Source organism: Syngnathus typhle, linkage group LG9, assembly GCF_033458585.1.
Source record: "Syngnathus typhle isolate RoL2023-S1 ecotype Sweden linkage group LG9, RoL_Styp_1.0, whole genome shotgun sequence".
Classification (NCBI taxonomy): Eukaryota; Metazoa; Chordata; class Actinopteri; order Syngnathiformes; family Syngnathidae; genus Syngnathus; species Syngnathus typhle.
Window position 1 is genome coordinate 1959282 of NC_083746.1, and position 16819 is coordinate 1976100.

At 47.0% G+C, this 16819-nt stretch overlaps 4 protein-coding genes across 5 annotated transcripts; 1 reads left to right on the forward strand and 3 right to left on the reverse strand.

Annotated features, from left to right (window-relative positions):
• Positions 1–1759: 1759 nt before the first annotated feature.
• eef1akmt1 (EEF1A lysine methyltransferase 1) lies at positions 1760–3996 on the forward strand. Its single transcript, XM_061287617.1, has 4 exons — positions 1760–2034; positions 2150–2232; positions 2362–2654; positions 3259–3996. The coding sequence occupies exons 1-4, from the start codon at positions 1882–1884 to the stop codon at positions 3393–3395; spliced, it is 666 nt and encodes a 221-aa protein (XP_061143601.1). The 5' UTR covers positions 1760–1881; the 3' UTR covers positions 3396–3996.
• On the reverse strand, positions 3624–8610 carry LOC133160063 (intraflagellar transport protein 88 homolog). The gene is made up of 23 exons (XM_061287611.1): positions 8311–8610; positions 8157–8228; positions 7865–7915; positions 7676–7742; positions 7514–7583; positions 7348–7438; positions 7135–7239; positions 6960–7062; positions 6472–6818; positions 6328–6398; positions 6141–6227; positions 5961–6060; positions 5795–5881; positions 5431–5617; positions 5258–5366; positions 5012–5162; positions 4834–4949; positions 4527–4579; positions 4385–4450; positions 4203–4309; positions 4050–4119; positions 3850–3945; positions 3624–3764 (listed from the first exon to the last, which is right to left on the reverse strand). Exons 1-23 carry the CDS (start codon positions 8389–8391, stop codon positions 3640–3642), a joined length of 2412 nt encoding a protein of 803 aa, XP_061143595.1. The 5' UTR covers positions 8392–8610; the 3' UTR covers positions 3624–3639.
• A 122-nt stretch (positions 8611–8732) lies between these two features.
• il17d (interleukin 17d) lies at positions 8733–9793 on the reverse strand. Its single transcript, XM_061287618.1, has 2 exons — positions 9234–9793; positions 8733–9144 (listed from the first exon to the last, which is right to left on the reverse strand). The coding sequence occupies exons 1-2, from the start codon at positions 9554–9556 to the stop codon at positions 8829–8831; spliced, it is 639 nt and encodes a 212-aa protein (XP_061143602.1). The 5' UTR covers positions 9557–9793; the 3' UTR covers positions 8733–8828.
• A 27-nt stretch (positions 9794–9820) lies between these two features.
• On the reverse strand, positions 9821–16538 carry ift88 (intraflagellar transport 88 homolog). 2 transcript variants are annotated; one of them, XM_061287609.1, is made up of 24 exons: positions 16347–16538; positions 16179–16241; positions 15946–16005; positions 15595–15648; positions 15432–15495; positions 15271–15340; positions 15107–15197; positions 14901–15008; positions 14635–14737; positions 14135–14481; positions 13945–14015; positions 13786–13872; positions 13568–13667; positions 13155–13241; positions 12877–13063; positions 12705–12813; positions 12448–12598; positions 12273–12388; positions 12148–12200; positions 11995–12060; positions 11801–11910; positions 10823–10886; positions 10127–10237; positions 9821–10065 (listed from the first exon to the last, which is right to left on the reverse strand). In XM_061287609.1, the coding sequence occupies exons 1-24, from the start codon at positions 16425–16427 to the stop codon at positions 9944–9946; spliced, it is 2475 nt and encodes an 824-aa protein (XP_061143593.1). In that variant the 5' UTR covers positions 16428–16538; the 3' UTR covers positions 9821–9943. The 2 variants fall into 2 exon arrangements, with proteins under 2 accessions (XP_061143593.1, XP_061143594.1); XM_061287610.1 differs by having other exon boundaries at positions 16318–16457.
• Between the last annotated feature and the right edge of the window lie 281 nt (positions 16539–16819).

Consider the following 16819-nt stretch of genomic DNA (forward strand, 5'->3'; position numbering starts at 1 on the left):
ATAAAGTGGCCTGTTATTAGGTACACTTGAAAATGGCAGCGTACCTAATGGAGTGTCCGCGTGACGTCACAAATCAAACAGCCAATCAGGAGGTGGGGGTGAGGGCGGGTGTGGCACTTTTCACTTTCAGTTAAGCTTTGACCATGAGATTTCCCTAATAAAGTGGCCTGTTATTAGGTGGACTTGAAAATGGCGGTGTACCTAATGGAGTGTCCGTGTACTTCCCTCGTTAAGTGCACCTGCGTGAAAAGTTTTAGCTCCTTCAGAACGTGAAAGTGGCTAAAACTTTTCACGCAGGTGCGCTTAACGAGGGTAACTCGGAAAACATATTGGAACGCGGCCCCGAGGACTAGAGCTTGACACCTGTGACCTTTGACCATGATATTTCCCTAATAAAGTGGCCTGTTATTAGATCCACTTGAAAATGGCGGTGTACCTAATGGAGTGTCCGTGTGCTTCCCTCGTTAAGTGCACCTGTGTGAAAAGTTTTAGCTCCTTCAGAACGTGAAAGTGGCTAAAACTTTTCACGCAGGTGCACTTAACGAGGGTAACTTGGAAAACATATTGGAACGCGGCCCCGAGGACTAGAGCTTGACACCTGTGACCTTTGACCATGAGATTTCCCTAATAAAGTGGCCTGTTATTAGGTCCACTTGAAAATGGCGGTGTACCTAATGGAGTGTCCGTGTGCTTCCCTCGTTAAGTGCACCTGCGTGAAAAGTTTTAGCTCCTTCAGAACGTGAAAGTGGCTAAAACTTTTCACGCAGGTGCACTTAACGAGGGTAACTCGGAAAACATATTGGAACGCGGCCCCGAGGACTAGAGCTTGACACCTGTGACCTTTGACCATGATATTTCCCTAATAAAGCGGCCTGTTATTAGGTCCACTTGAAAATGGCGGTGTACCTAATGGAGTGTCCGTGTGCTTCCCTCGTTAAGTGCACCTGCGTGAAAAGTTTTAGCTCCTTCAGAACGTGAAAGTGGCTAAAACTTTTCACGCAGGTGCGCTTAACGAGGGTAACTCGGAAAACATATTGGAACGCGGCCCCTCGAGGACTGGAGGTCGACACCCCTGGTTTATGTTAAAAGTGCCACACCCGCCCTCACCCCCACTTTCTGATTGGCTGTTTGATCTGTGACGTCACTCGGACGCTCCATCAGGTAAACAGCCCTTTTCACGTGTAAAATGGTGAGAGATTCGAACTCTGTTCTCCTGCACTCAAGGCAAAAGCTTTAACAACAACACCAACTCTGGACCTGAATCATGTGCTGCAGTTTTAAGATCAGTCGCCCTATTTACATTTTTAATGTACATTTTTTACAATTTTTATGACATTGTAGTTGAATGATATAACATTCGAGCCCCGCTCTGTCCAACATTTACAAACAGAGCGTAGCCCGTGACTCGAACACGAGTTTCTCGAACTCAAGGCAAAAAGCTTCAACCACTCGGCCACTTCAGCCACAATTACACAACGTCGCTTCTTTGTACTTAGGTGTGACTTTACTTTTCCCAAGGTTGGCTGCAAGTTCTATCAATATGTGCATATATATGCATACAATGTTCTCCGAGCAGGCTCTGGTCGAGTGGTTGACGTCATTACTTCCGATAAGTTGGACTCATGGTTCGGGACCCGACCCTAACTATGGTTTCCATTTTCCCATTTTTCTCTACCTTCCGCATAAAGCGTCTAAGTTTTTATTCTGTAATTTTCTACGTTTTGCTTGTTAATGACGTCATCACAAAAATATTAAAGACGTCACAAACGCGGAAGCAGATCGGAAGGGGCGAGCCGAACCCCCACGCGCTCGCAGCCTCGCACACTCGATGGAAACCTGCGAGTCCAAAAAGCAGCCGGGCTTCGTTCTCAGTCTTTTGAAATGAGCGACAGCGACGATGACATTCCCACGCTGTCGGCTCATACTCTGGCGGCTCTGCGGGAGTTTTACGAAGAGTCCCGAAGCGAGAACTCCCGCGACGATCCTTCCACAGCCGCGGACCACTTTACCGTGGGAGCCTTAAGCGAAGACTGGGTAAACCCTTGCAACAAAACACAAACGATTGCGTTACGTACAGATTCTGGTGACGTTACCGACGCGGTCATCGTAATAGTCAAAAAGTGAATGACTACCTTTGTTGTGTTTGTAGAGGATGAGTCAATTCTGGTACACTGACGACACAGCAACACGATTAGCTGAGGAGCTTCTGCTCCAAGCTGGAGGAGGAGGAAGGTAAATAAAATCAACACACTTTCACGCGCATTTGATGCAAGCAGCACAAAGTTAACGTTTCTAATGTTCAAATAAAGTAGAGATGTTTCATTCCACACGTGTAATCAAGTACTCTGAATTGTTCGGTAGGATCGCGTGCGTGAGCGCCCCTAGCGTTTACCAGAAGCTCAAGCAGCTATGCGGCCCCGATCATGGTCCCGCGGCCATGGCGGTCCTGGAGTACGACCGCCGCTTTGCCATCTATGGCGACGACTTCATCTTCTACGACTACAACCATCCGCTGGCATTTGCAGAGCACGGCGTGGCGCCTGGCAGCTTCGACGTGGTCTTGGCAGACCCGCCCTACCTCTCGGAGGAGTGTCTCACCAAAGTAGCCCAGACTGTCAAGTACCTCACCAAAGGAAAAGTGCTGCTTTGCACAGGTCAGACACACAAATGTTTATATTTATTAAAAAAAAACATGTATGGTAAGACTTTTTTTTTTGACCATGTATATATAGTAAGGCTTTTATTTGAAAATTGTAACCCTTACCTGAGATTTGTAATGATGAGTGAGAAAGACGTTAAATTAATTGAAAGAATACAGGAACACATCATTTATTAAATCACCAAATGATTCCCGAGCGCAGCACCGCTGCAGCTCACAGCTCCCCTCTCCCCCAGGGGATGGATCAAAATCACATGGGGATGGGTTAAATGCAGAGGACAAATTTCACCACACCCAGATGTGTGTGACGATGATCATTGGGACTTTAAATACAAAAGAATATTTGACGTAAAAGACGTTTGACTCATGTTGACTCAGGCAGGAATCAAACCAGCGCCTCCCAAGTAGATGATTTGTGCATTAAACATAGTGCCACAAAAGCCTTGCTGAAAATGGAATGCGTTATCATTGGAAATTATTTTAATGAAAAATATGAAATAGTAGGAAATGAGGAACACAAACAGCCCAGGTGGCATAACTGTGTGGAGTATGTTGACGTTGGAATGGTGTGAACAGATGTATAAATGTTTGTTGTTCAGGTGCCATCATGGAGAATCTGGCCAAGGATCTTCTGGACGTGAAAGTGTGTCACTTCCTACCTCAGCACGAGCGCAACTTGTCCAACGACTTCCGGTGTTTCGTCAACTACCCGTCGCCGCTGCTGCTGTCCCGCTGATTGGCGGGAAGCGGTACAAGAAGGCAGGCCCATCCGGTAGCTGTATGGACAGAGCAGAGTGAAGTTCTCAAAGATGGATGTCGAATCACAAGACCACACGTCAAATGGAAACAAGGACACTCATGGCAAAAATGTCAACATGTTTGTATGGGTTAGTGTTTATAAACACAGTATGTACTAGGTGGATGTATACTATGTATTCCATACCATTTTGAAACCCCAACAAACACAATGATGTGCTTTTCTAATCGGGCAGTAGCTCGTCTCCGACGTCCTCTCCGGGAAAGACGTCGTCTTCCACCCGCTTCTTCACTCCTCCGGTCCTGGGCTGGTTGGCAAGGGGGCCCAGTGGGTCCGCATAAGACGCATCTATGCAAACGCAAAATGGCCCCCGTGCTTAGGACGTGCTAGCGGTTAGCATTGATGCTATTCGAGGGCTCGCCCTGTCACACACCCAATTCTTTGGGGCTGCCGCTCGTCTCAAAAGGCTCGCCGGAAGCGGGAAGTGACGTCACAGGCCCAACCCCACGTTCCCCTTTGGGAACACCGTCTGAAACAAATGTGGGAGGCAAAATGTTGATTAAATCTGCCAGCCAGTTAATTAGCTAGTGGTGATATTCTTAAAGTATGAGTATTGTCGTAGCGATTACTGACCAGTAGTCGTGGCGTCTGTACTGTCTGTTCTTCTATTTCTTGTACTTCCTTCTCGGTCCGCTTTGGCTCTCTGGGGAAAGATGGCCGTCAGACAGTGCGGACAAAATGCGTTGAGTGACGTTCTCTGGCTAAAATTGATAATTGTGTGCAAACCTGCTCTCTGAGCTCCTTCATCTTCTCCACCTTCTTGAGTTTGCTGGTGTAATCGTGGACTTCCTTGAGGCCCATGTCCTGGCACAGCCGCACCAGGAAGCGGAGACCTCCATGCGAAAAACAATGAAAATGAGTGATTTGTTGTACTCGTGGGTGGTTGAGACCAGCTAAAGTCAGCTTACATTGCAAATCTTCCGGGAACTTGCGGTGTATTTCCTTGCAGGTTTCGAGAGCTTTCTGACTGTTTCCTGCAAGCAACAGCAAACGTTGAGTGTTGGTGTGATGCAAAAGTGATGTTAAGATACTGCAGGTTTCCTTTCTGACCGCTTCTCCTCTGACAGCTGGCCACCATCAGCTGCCACCGCACCTCACTTGGTCTGGAGGAACACAGCAATTTCTTTCATTTCTTCTTTCAAAAAAGATTAAAAATGGATTAAAAATGATCCGTTTATTTTTATAATAGTATAATTAGCAAGGTAAGAGCATGCAATTCCTTCATGTATCTCATACTTTAAATGCAGGGTTTGATTCTTTTTTTTAATCCTTTTACACTTTTACTTGGTTTTGGGCTTTAATGTTTTTAATTTTACATTTCGATGTTCAAGATTTTTTACTTCAGAATTGGACTTACTGCATGAGGATGGCTCTTTCAAAGTAGTGGATGGCCTTCTCGTACAGCTGCGTCTGCACATAATAGGCCGCCAGCCACTCGATCACCTCCATGTTGCAGGGGAACAGCCTGAAGGACTGCCAAGGAAGTGACATCATCATCATCTTGGTCGTCAGCATAATGAAGATGCCGTCCGTACCTCACAGTAGTAATGCAAGGCCTGCGACTTGTCCCCCTCCTGGTCGTGCAGATCGCCCAGCTTGGCCAGAGCCTTGGGGTCGTTGGGGACCACGCTGATCACCTGCATCAGCCACTCCACCGCCTGGTGGGGGTCCTCCAGGAGCTCGTAGCTGACGCAGTTAAAGAGGAACAAAAAAAAAGCCCACACGGACCAAGGCCAAAAAATCCCAATGTTTTTTTTTTTTTTTCCTGCGTTAGAGGATACGTGTCAGCCAGCTGATACATGACCTCGGCGCTGTCCCTGAGGATGGTGTGAAGCTTCAAGAAGCAGTCCAGCGCATCCTCCAGACGATTCAGCTTCTTGTACGTGAGACCTTGGGAAGAGAGAAAAAAAATCCATTTTGCTCTGCTCTTTGTAGAGGAACAAGAAGGTATTACCCAGGTTGCGGAGGGCCTCGGTGCAGGAGGAGTCGTTCCTCAGCGCCTCTTTGAAGAACTCTGCCGCTTTGGCGTAGTCCTGCTTGACGAACTCCGTGTTGCCTTTGCATACGAAGGCTCCCGGGTTGTAGCGATCCGCATTCATGGCCAGGTCGGCGTAGTGCTCGGCCTGCTTGTAGTCCTTCTCCTGCCATGACCATACGCAACACCACTTTTGTAACGTTAGACTTTGTGGAATGACAGATTTTCAATACATTGCAAACATGTATTTTGTTTCTAAATGTTACATCTCCGTACTCGTACTTTGTGTGACAATAATCTGGACATAATCTGGACTGTAATCTCAGCTCCAAAAAAGCCGTACCAGGATGAAGAGGCTGGAGAGGTTGTTGGCTGCAGCGCTTTTGACTCTGCTGTCCTGCTTGGCAACTTCCTTCAGAATTTTCATGGCCTACAACAAAACCCCAACGTCAGGCTGCGTTTAAGGCTTTTCTAAATGGGATGTAACGTGGCTTCAAGGTGCGCCTGACCTGGTCAAATTGCATCTGTCTGAAGAAGGTCATGGCCTTTTTCAACTGGAGGTCATTGGCTAGCTCCGCATAAGGGGAGTTCTTCACCGAGTCGACGCACCTTTCACACAAAAAGAGCATCAAATAGCCTCGGACTTTAAGATAAAAACACTGCGCCAAATATCAAAAAGAAAAACAAACCAGTCAAATCCAGCTGCAAAAGAAGCCTCGATAGCCGAAGCGATGAGCTTGGCAGAGGTCATTACGTAGTTGTCGGCGCGAGCTTTCCTGTGGGAGGGATGGAAAATATTCATACGCAATTAACGCTTTGCATTTAAAGGCAATGTGGTCAAATATATCGTGTTGGAAAGTGTCAACACATTATTACAAGTCTCTCTCCATTTTGTGCAGCTTGTCGTTCTTGATGACTTCCAACAACATGTTGGATTTGATGTCGTCCTGAAACACATCACAGTGTTTACAAGCAACTTGAAAGTTGTTTCTTGTTCTCACTCAAAGAAATTTCCCTCACCGTAGCTGCGATGTACTTGTCTTCGTGCTGCACGCGGAGTGGGATGGCGAGGAGCTTGTGGAAGGCGTTCCTCATGCCGTCTGCGTCGCGGATGGCGTAGTAGCAGAGGACCAGGTTGTAGGCGGTCCTGATGTTGGCGCTCTTGCTCATGATCTGCTCGAAGGACGCCACGGCGTCCGAGTACTTGCCCAGCAGCACGAAGACGGTGCCGATGTTCTGCATGATCTTGATCCTCATCTCTTTGTAGTCGTCCGAGATGTGGTCCAGCGCCATGCGGTACAGCTTGATGGCCTTGGGGTAGTTCTTCTGCTTCACCCAGATGTTGGCCATGTTCACTTTCAAACGCCCTGAGCGCATAACAGAACGTGATACGAGTTAGGTATGGCTAGCCTACAAAGTCTCTCTTGGAATTTAACAGGAAGTCAGCCATTTTGATCTCAAGCAGACATATTGGGCCACAATTCTAATTCTGATAACGTTTGGCTCACCTGCGTTAGCAAACATTTTGTCCTTAATGATGACTTGGTAGCTGTTCAGGGCCTCTGGGTACATCTCATTGTTTTCATACTGGTTAGCCAGGTTGAGCAGCACCTGAGAGACGAGACAACGGCACGCGTCAACAGGCAACGATGACACACGGGGCCCGATTGTTGCCGTACTCACGGCGTAGGTGAGATCCACATTGATTTGCTCGGCGTTTCCAGACTGTTCCCTTTGTCTCCCCAGCGCTCTCTCCTTCCTTCCGGCCTCTCTGGCCTTCTCCAAAGCCTGTCCACGCGCAACACACCAAATAATTCTCGAGAAGTTAACCATCGGTCACTACGGTGAGCACAAATTCCAGCGATGACTGCTGGGCCACTTGGAGAAGAATCCAACCAGTTGCGAGTTGCCCATGCTTTGCGCCATGCAGCTCTCTGTGATCAAGTCGTTCACGTTCTTCTCCAAGAGCTTGATCTTCTCCTCCGGCCTAAGATGACAACAATGATGACACACGAGACAGAAGTCAGAGCATCACGGCTAACACAGTAGCTAGTCCACTCACGTGTCGTCTTTCTTTTCTTCCAGTGGGGGTGCAGGGCCTCTACACTGGCCCAGAGGATCAAAGTTTGAGCCTAAAACGACAAACTGGCTAGTTACATCGCTATTTGATGATATGGGCCGCACAGTACTATCAAATCATAATTTGTTAAGGTGTTGGACTCACATGATCGTGTGGGAGAGGACGAATAACCTGCAGCACTTATTGCAGACATGGGGCGAGCTGCTCCACTCTGTGGATATCAAAGATAACGTTCAATGGTTTGAAGAAGCTACATCTGCATTTTCCACCATAGGGTGCTTCTAGGCTCTGTTTTGAGTCCCAGCTGTGTTTTGTACAAAAAGCATGACTTACCTGCACAGCTGCCGTCATTGGTCGACTTACTGATGGCATGGGAGTACGACACTATCAAGAAAAACAAGGAATTATTATTATTATGGTCTGTCCTAAGTCACGATATAATAAACGACAACAAACATTGTACTTACTCCTGAGGAAGAAGTTAAAGGTCGCCCCCCTGTGGTAGAGTCAGCTAGTTGTCCATTGATCTGAATGGAAATTAAGTGGAGAGCGCTTCACTACTCATCTCAAAAGTAAAACTATTACTAACCATCATAATGATAGAAATAAAAATAAAAATACAGACTGGTTGTAAATGTATTCTTTTTCCCTGATTGCTCTTGGTTGCGTCTTGGAAGCTGGCATCGTTTTCTAACTCCTGTAAAAATGAAAACTAGTCCATTAGGTACACTTATTATTAGAGTGATAATGAAAAAATAAATAAATAAAAATGATCTCACCTTGCAGTCAAAAAGTGGATTATAGTCGTTGTAGCCCGAATAGAGGTCGTCCTCCTTGACACTCAAATGCCGATTGTTCATTTGTGTCTCTTTTAAGTGATTTTAATGAAGCAGACAACGGTGTTCTGAGCCATTAACACTAATATAATACTAGTCAATCAGAGGAAGCATGTCCGTCTTTATGATGTCATCAGTTTGCAGTTTCTGTGATGTCACATGAGCCTTAGTGATGCAAGTGAACACGTGAACGCCAAGGTGAAAATATGCACAGTCCAGTAATGTGGATAGTACAGCTTGTCCACATGGAGGCGCTACAGGACTATTTGAGATTGACATTAAATTGGAGGATGAACCCCTGTAAAACTAGAGCTTAAAACCCTGTTAATAAATGATTGAGTTCATGAATTCAGAATAGACAAACCTTTAGAAATGGACTCATTTAATTGGCTCCTTTGTTAAGCCATACAGAACATTTGATTATTTACATAAAATGTACCTAAGTAGAAGATGACTTATCTTCATCCCCATGAGCGTGCAGCTTTGGTCTTTGCCATCCTCAAAGAGTCCAGACGTCGGGTGGCGTTCTGGAGGGCCCGGTCCTTGTCCAGCAGGGGGACGCAGGTGCATCCCACCGCGATGGACACGTACACCTCCGAGTATGAGTGACGGCCTCCGACGCAAGAACCAGACCTCCTGAGGATCACGGAGGGCGCGTAGACAGGAGTGCTCCGATAGTGCCGGCTCTCCTGACGCTGAGGTCCGGTCAAGCAACCTTTACACAGGCAGTACGCTTCCGGAACGTGACGAGGGTATCGGCTCGGGTCATACGAGATCCTCAAAAGATGTCACACATTGAAAGCAACAGTCACACATCATCCATCACACGTACATAATATTAAGATAACAAGTGTAGCAATAGTCACCTGTAGGCCCAGGGTGAAACGCTGAGCAGGTTGACCGGGAGTTTGCTCTTGCTCTCCGCCGACCACGAACGCGCGGAGGCGGCGTTGGGGCAGCTCAGGTTGACCCTGTCTCGGGGCTCCAGTTGCAGGGCGTGGTGGAATGCGCTCAGCACGCCGACCGAGAGCCGGCCGAACATCTGCTCCAGGATCTCCTCTGGTAGGTCCAGACACGAGCGAGTCCGAGTTGCCTTCTTCTTCACACGGGCACCCACGGCGGCAGCGGCGACCGCAAAGAGCAGCAGCGCGACCGCCGAAAGGAGCAGGACACGGAGTCCGGGGGTCATGACGAGCTTTGCGCTGTCTCGACTACAACGACTTAAGTAGGAACAGATGGCACCCTCGGCGCCTAAACTTGGGTCTCCAAATTCAATGAGGGCTTCTGTCCTCTGTCCACACAGCAGAGCGCCGCTAGTTCAACAAACATTTCATGTGGAGTGGGAGGGGCAGCAGTTGTGCGCGGCCGGCTCCCAGAGATCCGTGGTTCCTTGCAATAACATTCCTTAAATAAAGTAAAAACGAAATGCCCCCCCCCCCAATAAACAAAACTGTTTTCAATAAGAAAATAATCTATATTATTTATACAATCAACTCTAATAATGAATTTATCCATTAATTATTGATTTTGAGCTGAAACCGGTTGTTGATATGAATATTTAAAATATGTGACAAAGCTACTCAGGGAGCAACTCATCTTCAAGGTCGTCATCAGCAAAGTCGTCGTCATCCGGCCGTAGCTTGGCCCCTGTCTTGGGTCGCTCCATCGGGGGCCCCAGCGGGTCCACATAGGAGGCATCTACGCATGGACAGCTTTTTATTAGCCGCGTGGTCTTAGGTCATAGGTGGCGTCTCCTCACCAAGTTGTTTGGGGCTGCTGCTCTCGTAAGGGTCGCCGGAAGCAGGGAGGGACATCACCTGGGCGCCCAGACGCTCGCCTTTGTTGCCGTTGCTGCTGCTGCGGCCGCTGTCTGCAATGCATGCACAGAATTACGGCCCACAGCTGCCTTTCTGGGAGCAAATAAAGTGTTTTCATGGCAAACTATGACATTTTTAGCGATTTCATCCACCTTCCCTCAAAGGTCCCAACTGATGACACAAAGCTACTTGGCAGAAGACAAAAGCTATTTCTCAAGTGAAACTTGAGAACGGGGATAAGGAAGTTAGACTGTGTACTACTAAAGTTATTTTCGTACTTCTTAAACAGGAGGCGAACTTTGTCAAAAGTCAAATGACTTTAAAAGGGGAGAGGGAGAATGAAGAGTGCATTTTTTTTCTCTCACGGAATTCTCAGCACATATCTACTCCAAGTGCTGCAGACTTTGCAGAAAAGAGGGAAAACTCACATATACATTCGAGGTTTCACACATTTGGATTTCTGTCCAGAAAGTCAACAAAAAAGCAGCGTTCAGATGTGATGAAGGTGTGTTCGGGTGCATGAGAAAAGTGAGCCATACGAGCTGAACCGTCATGGCATCCATCGTCGGGAGATTTGACTTGATGTTGACTTTGTGAGATGGATATTGAGTGTGTTAAAGAAAAAAAGCGGGACTCACCAGCACTTCCGCCACTTCCCTCTCTCCGACCTCGGGCACTCCCCTCTCGCGCCGACTTCACCCTCTGAAGGAAGAAGACACGACAAATTGGCGTCAATGGAACATTACATCTATGGAATTGTCCGAATTGTTACGTTCATGGTCAAAGACAAAATACAATTTTGAGTTTTCTTTTGGGTGTGCGTGCAATCCACAATGTGCACTATCAGCCCTAAAGGTGAAGCTGCCAAATCGAGTTTCATTACATTGATCAGGCCAAGCCAACATGATAAGTCGTCGGCGCCATGACGACACTTTTGGAACACAACGCAGCGCACTCACTCGAAGCTTCACTGACAATGTTGGAAGGCCACTTGATTTATTTTTAACGCTTTGCCGAAGCGGTCGGATCGCTACGGTCTCAGGCGGTGGATGTGCAGGGGAATTTGGGGATGGGTGAGCTAGCTTTCTGGCTCCTCCACAGTTGTCGTGCGGACCACTGAGTGATCTCATTGGAGAGCAGCTGGTTGTGATTTGACAGTCCCTCAAGCCGTACCCGCTGCTCGCTGCTGGCTCTGCACGTGCACGCAGGGCTGCAACGTGTGCTTCTGTTAGACCCTTGCAGAGGTCCTTAAAAGGAGGACTTCGGTCCACAAAGCCTTTCTCTACAGACCCAGACCTATTGTTAGATTATTTCTAACTTGATCAACTTGCGTTAGCCAAGGCACATGTCTTGGGAAATGTTTTAAGGAGGAGCCTGTTGGGTGTTTGGTGTCATGAAGCTTTTGCTCTCCAAAGAATGAAGAAAAAGAAGCAGCCAGATGTTCCTGATCTCCATTGCGGAGCCGCACTGAAGGTCTTACTTGGCCATCAGACACACAAAAGAAGGACACGTGTTTTGAATCAGGAAGGGCGTGAACGGGTACAGTAGGATCAAGAGTGTTATATGATATTTTGCTTATAACGGCTCACACGACTGTTGCCCTCCGTTTTAGATACCTGCTCTCTGAGCTCTTTCATCTTCTCGGCTTTCTTCAGCTTGCTGGTGTAGTCGTCGACCTCTTGCAGCAGGCCCATGTCCTGACTCAGCCTCAGCAGGAAGCGCAGACCTGGACACACACATGCATACAGGTCGTTCTTCTCCACGTTGAGTAGCAGGCATGTTGTGTGAAAGGAGCAGCATGTTGAATTACATTCCACATTTTCAGGGAACTTGCGGTGGATTTCTTTGTATGTGTCCAGAGCTCTCTGGTAATTTCCTGGAAACAAAAAGAACAACAAAAGTGTTGTGCGAACATGATTGAATACACGGAACAGTTTTAGGGACAAGATGAGGCAGCCCTCACCACTTCTCCTGTAGCAGCTGGCCACCATGAGTTGCCACCTCACTTCGGTCGGCCTGAGGAACACATGAGCCTTTAAATTGTACAGAACAAAGGCAGGCGTGCATCTCGCCGCCTTGTTGACTCACTGCACAAGGATGGCTCGGTCAAAGTAGTGGATGGCCTTCTCGTAGAGCTGCGTCTGCACATAATAGGCCGCCAGCCACTCGATCACCTCCATGTTGCAGGGGAACAGCCTGAAGGACTGCAAAGGAAGTGACATCATCATCTTGGTCGTCAGCATAATGAAGATGCCATTTCTACCTCGCAGTAGTAATGCAAGGCCTGCGACTTGTCCCCCTCCAGGTCGTGCAGATCGCCCAGCTTGGCCAGAGCCTTGGGGTCGTTGGGGACCACGCTGATCACCTGCATCAGCCACTCCACCGCCTGGTGGGGGTCCTCCAGGAGCTCGTAGCTGACGCAGTTAAAGAGGAACAAACAAACAAAAAAAGCCCACACGGACCAAAACCAAGGCCAAAAAATCTCAATGTTTTTTTTTTCTTTCTTGCGTTGGAGGATACGTGTCAGCCAGCTGATACATGACCTCTGCGCTGTCCCTGAGGATGGTGTGAAGCTTCAAGAAGCAGTCCAGCGCATCCTCCAGACGATTCAGCTTCTTGTACGTGAGACCTTGGGAAAAGAGAAAAAAATCCATTTTGCTCTGCTCTTTGTAGAGGAACAAGAAGGTGTTACCCAGGTTGCGGAGGGCCTCGGTGCAGGAGGAGTCGTTCCTCAGCGCCTCTTTGAAGAACTCTGCCGCCTTGGCGTAGTCCTGCTTGACGAACTCCGTGTTGCCTTTGTTGACCAGAGCGCCGGGGTTGTAGCGGTCAGCAATCATGGCCAGGTCGGCGTAGCGCTCGGCCTGTTCGTAGTCTTTCTCCTGCGACATAACCCCACGCAGATTTATTTTTCTCAATTGAAAAACTCTTCTGACAACTCTAAAAAAAACAATCACAAAAAAACAGATGTACCAAAAAAAAGAGAGCAGACAGGTTGGTGGAGGCGGCGCTTTTCACTCTGCTGTCCTTCTTCTCAAACGTCTTTAGTATGGCCACTGCCTGATGAACGCAGCAAAAGACGTCAGGGTGCAAAAGTCAAGCTCGTTTTAATGTGAATTGTACGTATTTCGTACTGAGCGACACATTCGGGCAAAAGTCCAAATGCAATGAAGGAAGCAGAAGGCACACGTACCTCTGCCTTAGGCATGCGGATGAGCGTGGGGGGGGGGGGGGGGGGAGCAGGGTGCCAAAAGACAGAAAGAATGGAGTCAGTGAGAATGAGGAGGAAGCTGTTGCAAAGATGAAAACAGAAGCAAAACGAGGGAGACAAACATGGATCGCCTCACACGGCACAGAAGTGGCCAACTTGCTGTTTGAGCTCTCACCTGGTTGAAGTCCTTCTGCCTGAGGTAGGTGATGGCTTTGTTGATCTCCAAGTCGTTGGCCAGCTCCACGTACTGAGAGCTCTTCACCATCTCCACACACCTCCACATTGACAGGAACGTTTACTAGTCTAACACTTAACTTGACGCAGTCATCTTTATGCAAGCCACACAAACGTAATTGAACGTTTTGGCTGTAAGTCAATAGACACAAGACAAACCAGTCAAATCCGGCGGCAAAGGAGGACTCAATGGCCGGAGCGATGAGCTTGGCGGCCGTCATCACATACTTCTCAGCACGAGCTTTCCTGTGCCGTACGATCAACGTGTGATTCATAAATACCAACCCGCTTAATCAATGTGCTGCTTGTTTTTCTTACAGGTCTCTCTCCATTTGGTGTAGATTGTCATTCTTGATGGCCTCCATCAACATGTTAGAGCTGATGTCATCCTGAAAGGCAGGACAGAAATTAACACAGCGAATCGAATCTTTTCGGGGCTTTTAGCGATGACAATTAGGATTCATTGGCGGGCAATCAAACACACACACATGCGGAGTGTTTCCCTCACCGTAGCTGCGATGTACTTGTCTTCGTGCTGCACACGGAGGGGGACGGCGAGGAGCTTGTGGAAGGCGTTCCTCATGCCGTCGGCGTCGCGGATGGCGTAATAGCAGAGGACCAGGTTGTAGGCGGTCCTGACGTTGGCGCTCTTGCTCATGATATGCTCAAAGGACGCCACGGCGTCCGAGTACTGGCCCAGCAGCACAAAGACGGTGCCGATGTTCTGCATGATCTTGATTCTCATCTCTTTGTAGTCGTCCGAGATGTGGTCCAGCGCCATGCGGTACAGCTTGATGGCCTTGGGGTAGTTCTTCTGCTTCACCCAAATGTTGGCCATGTTCACCTTCAGACGCCCTGAGCGCGGAACAGAGGCAAAATAAGAACATGAAATGAGTTAGGTATGGCTAGCCTACAAAGTCTCTCTTGGAATTTAACAGGAAGTCAGCCATTTTGATCTCAAGCAGACATATTGGGTCACAATTCTAACAATCATAAAGTTCGACTCACCTGCGTTAGTGAACATCTTGTTCTTGACAATGACTTGGTAGCTGCTCAGGGCTTCTGGATACATCTCATTGTTTTCATATTGGTTAGCCAGGTTGAGCAGAACCTGACAACAAAGATGTCAACACGTTCACATCTCATTGCTGACACTAATTTGCCTGATTTGAAAATATGCACTTGGATGACAGTTGAGCTAAAGGATGTTACGGCATGAATAAAGTAGGAAATGTGTAGCGTTGAAATGATTGGCATCAAGTAGCGACACTCACAGCGTAGGTGAGATCGATGTTGATTTGTTCGGCACTGTCAGACTGCTGCTCCCTCTGTCTCACTAAAACTCGCTCCTTCCTCTCGGCCTCTTTGGCCTTCTCAAGAGCCTGTGTAGAACACACACGATGACAACTAAGAGCTTGTCCGAATGAATGCTATATATATATATATATATTTTTTTTTTTTAATGAAAAGTTAGCCTGACCAATTGTGAGTTGCCCATGCTTTGGGCCATGCAGCTCTCAGTGATCAATTCATTCACTTTCTTCTCCAAGAGCTTGATTTTCTCCTCGGGCCTAAGAAAACAATAACAACAAAAAACAAATCACACTAAGGTTGTTTTTAATGACAGTTAAACGTTCGACTCACAAATCCTCTTTCTTTTTCTCCAGTGCGGGCGCAGAGCCTCTAGACTGGCCAAGAGGGTCAAAGGCTGACCCTGAGCATGAAAATGGAATACATAAATCATCTTTCAGTATCAATACAAATTTATTGGTCAATATTAGACAATATTGACTAAAAAGGCACACCACGTGTTTGCGATGAGGTGAAACCAGCTGCTCTGACCGCTGACATGGGCCGAGATGCTCCATCCTGAAACCCCCAAGACGTGTAAAAATGTTTTTATGTAAATGTTGATTCCATAAGAATATTTTCTGTAACAAATGTATCAGTAAATAAAGTCAAAACTACCAGCACAGTTCCAGTCATGGGTCGACCGATTGAGGAGGTCATGGCCATCCGAGCCTTCAAAACAAAAATGACATCATATGATATCGTCAGGATAATGACAGAAATAGCAATAAAAAAACAGGACTTTCAAGGAGATATTCAAAACACTTCCCAGGTTTATTGATTTCAAGTCAACAGGAATTTTCAGATATTGGCAATGATTTATGTGACTGCTTCATTTCATATTTATGAATGGGCAGGACCTGCATGGAGCCATTTTGTATACAATGCAAATAATTATAAAATGTTTTTTTTTACAAGACCCTCTTTAAAATCATGATCAAACACTCAAATGTCTTCAGGTCTACTTACCCCAAAGGATGAAGGTAAAGGGCGCCCTCCTGCGGCAGTGCCAGGAACTTTAGCAGTCATCTGCACAGTAGAAGACAGTGGAAGAGCTTTATAAATCGGCTTAACATAGATACACGTAAACAGAACATACATATTGTGATGGCCTTTTCCCGCTCAATTTATTTTTAACTGTGTGAGGTGGTACTTTTGCATAATAATGACGCAAACAATGTCGTTTACAGTATTGTACTCACCGGGGGTCGTCTTCCATGACTGGTTCTAACCGCCTCTTGGAAGCCCACGTCATTATCCAGCTCCTTTAATGGTTAAAGTCATCGTTATTAAAATGAATTCACATTTTCGGGGATTCAACTCTTTAGCTAACTAGCCTACAAGCTATCAGGCTACGTCATGGCTCCAACCTCAGTGTCAAATGTTGGGTTGTAGTCGTTGTATCCCGAATAAATATCGTCTTCTTCTCCCGCCAGATGTACATTTTCCATTTTGGCCTCCGAAAGATTGAAACGCTAGTCGGTATGGGGAAAAATTAATATAATTGATAAAAGGGGGTTTGTTGTCAATCCCAGAGTGCAACGCGGCATGAGTGGGGCTAATTTTTGTTTTACGAGACATGATTGGACCTTAGAACATCAATCAGACCAAACCTTCACGCTCATTGGTCAAGCTTGGTTTCGCGCTGTTGCTATGATACAAGCGTGGGTGACAAAACCACGCCAGAATTTTTAAGGATTATTTTCAGTCTCAACCTAAAATAAATAAAAAACCTATGAGTGAAAATACTTATAACGTCAGTGCGTAAAACACGAAGATACTGGATAGTAGCATTTTGCTGTCAATGCTCCCGGGTTCACACGCGCTGTGGATGGGAAACTTT